Here is a 2500-nt window from a genome sequence, read left to right as displayed (position 1 = left end):
CCCGAGTCTACTGTAGATTTGAGAGGTCTGCTTCGCTTTCACACACGTGATCACATATCACACGTAGCAGGAGGTCGAGATAGGGATCTATACACCATGATGTGAATTTTAGATTTGGAGAAAACTGAATTCGGAGAAAAGGGCTCTCCTGTGTTTTGTTTGCCCACGGACAGGAAGTGAATATCACAGAAGCTAGCCAGCTACCTAACTGGGCCTCTGGGATATCTGAGCAATGCGGTATTGACTAGCACACAAAACTCTTGTAAACATCACAGAAGCTGTCATAAGAATTATACAAAAACTGACAATTTATGGTTGGAATATTTTGAAGACGCGGGTTTCCTCTTGACTCTGTTTACGTGGGGAGGTTGAGCCTTACCTACCCAGTTTTTAATTCTTTCAACATGTTTATAGATTACACACAGACTTGCAAGAAGGAGAAGTGGATTGTTTAGAATTTCTTAGACAGATTTTCTGTCACAGACAGACACAAAAAAACGTTTTGAGATTTTGAGGCATTATTTGCCCCTGGCCAAAAGAAGTGTGAGCAATACCTTGCTACAGGGACGTGCACAGGACTTTAGAAAGGCAGGTGCCCGGAATCATAAAAGGGCATTAATTATTAAATGTAATGCGAGTGCGCGCAGCGCGCGAGCGCGATTTTTGGGGTTAATACAAGTCTATCATGGTACATTCAGTTTCACCGATAGATGTCACCAAAACTACATAGTGTCCCTTTAATAACACAATATGCGCTCCAGACCAACAGCTGCTGGAGGGAGGGAGAGAGAGAGAGAGAGAGAGAGAGAGAGAGAGAGAGAGAGAGAGAGAGAGAGAGAGAGAGAGAGAGAGAGAGAGAGAGAGAGAGAGAGAGAGAGAGAGAGTATGCTGCGTGTTTTCCTGCACTAGCAGCAGGGAGGGAGGGGCTGGGGAGGGCTGATCTGGCGACGTGTTTCACGAAAATATACAGTGCACTGCAAACCCGACATTTTATTTTGTTGGGCAAATACCTTACCTGATGTGTACTCTTGCTTTGTTTTAGTTGAAATAGTAACTGTAAAAAAAGAGGTCTCGACTCGAGTGTGAGGGCACTGTGAGCTCAACAACAGCTGGATATCAATTTCCTGTTCAGTGCACTGCTGGCCCTGCGCGGTTTACATGTCTCATTGATCATCACACACCCACGTGCTATGCCTATGCGTAAGGCTGGAAGGACCTATTATTTACGAGAGGGGTGGCATTTCTCTCTCTTTCTTTACCTAATATTTAGATTCTATCGTGACATCTTTCATTTGGAAGGGCAGGGCAGTATATATATATATATATATGTGCAACAGTAAAAAAAAAAAAAAAAAAAAAAAAAAAAAGAGGGTGGCATAAAAAGGGCACTTTCTAATGAGAAATGAAAAAGGCAGGTGCCCGGGCACCCCTTCACCCCTATGTATGCACGTGCCTGCCTTGCTAAGACTGAAAGTGTCATCTGTGACTTGGAGTGTTTATACTATGTATACCTATCATACATGTGTGTGTGTGCGTGTGTGTGTGTGTGTGTGTGTGTGTGTGTGTGTGTGTGTGTGTGTGTGTGTGTGTGTGTGGGGGACACTTTAAGTGGGGGTCTGGGTGTCCTCCCCCTAGAAACTTTGAGCATCAAACACTTCATTTCCTGCATTCCGGTGTACTTTAATGAGAGGCACGTCTGCCAGGTTGAGATGGTACGGCCCTTTAGGGGTGTCTGAAATTGTTGGTTAATATATAGTTACTGTACAGGTAAGAGGATATATAAATGTTTTGACCCCCTTATTTTCTACCTCTTTTGGGGAGGGGGTTGTCTTTTGAGGGGGACAAATTTACCTCTTCTCAATATTGAGGGGGACATGTCCCCTGCAACCCCCCTCAAAATCTACGCCTATGTGTGTGTGTGTGTGTGTGTTCTTACCTCCACCCTGCGCTCCACCCCGATGTAGTCGGCCTCTGGGGGCAGCAGTGTGTGGAGCTCCGTCTCGTAAGCCCCCTCGCCTTGATTCACCGCCGTGATGATTAACATCACAAAGTTATCGTCCCCAATCACCAGCTGTGAATGGTCTCTGTAGAGGTGAGAGAGAGAGAGAGAGAGAGAGAGGGGCAGATAGAGAGAGAGAGCGAGAGAGATAGATAAGACACTGGTGTCACTCATCTAGTAGAGCAGTGGTTCTCAAACTACGGGTCGCAACCCAAATTGGCAGTGTGTGTCCGTACAGAAACAGGATGCCGCATTGGCAAGTAATGTAACAAGTGTCAAATGAAGGGCGGCTACGTGGTGCAGTGGGCAAGACGCTCACCACGAATACTGGAGACGCTGGGCTCGCCTGTTTGAGCCCAGCGCTCCACATTGCTTTCAGTTTAGCTGGTCGTCCGTACTAATACACATTGGCAGTATTAGGGGGTGGGAAACTGATGGGTGGGGATCGGGCGTTGTGGACAGCGACTCCTACAGGTCGGTTGGTGCGCCTGCGCAGTAGAA

General features: G+C 46.5%; 1 protein-coding gene across 1 annotated transcript in view; it reads right to left on the bottom strand.

The window, feature by feature from the left end:
• Positions 1-2500, bottom strand: part of itga8 (integrin, alpha 8) — a gene marked incomplete at its 5' end in the record, with an annotated part of 128618 nt that overhangs the window by 37608 nt on the left and 88510 nt on the right. The window contains 1 exon segment of the mRNA XM_084336695.1: positions 1937-2084. Coding sequence (XP_084192821.1) covers positions 1937-2084 — 148 coding nt within the window.

The sequence above is a fragment of the Notolepis coatsorum genome, assembly GCF_963971535.1.
Source record: "Notolepis coatsorum genome assembly, chromosome: 19".
NCBI classification, from domain to species: domain Eukaryota; kingdom Metazoa; phylum Chordata; class Actinopteri; order Aulopiformes; family Paralepididae; genus Notolepis; species Notolepis coatsorum.
Note: the sequence above shows the minus strand (reverse complement) of the source record. Positions and strands in the feature narration are given on the sequence as shown.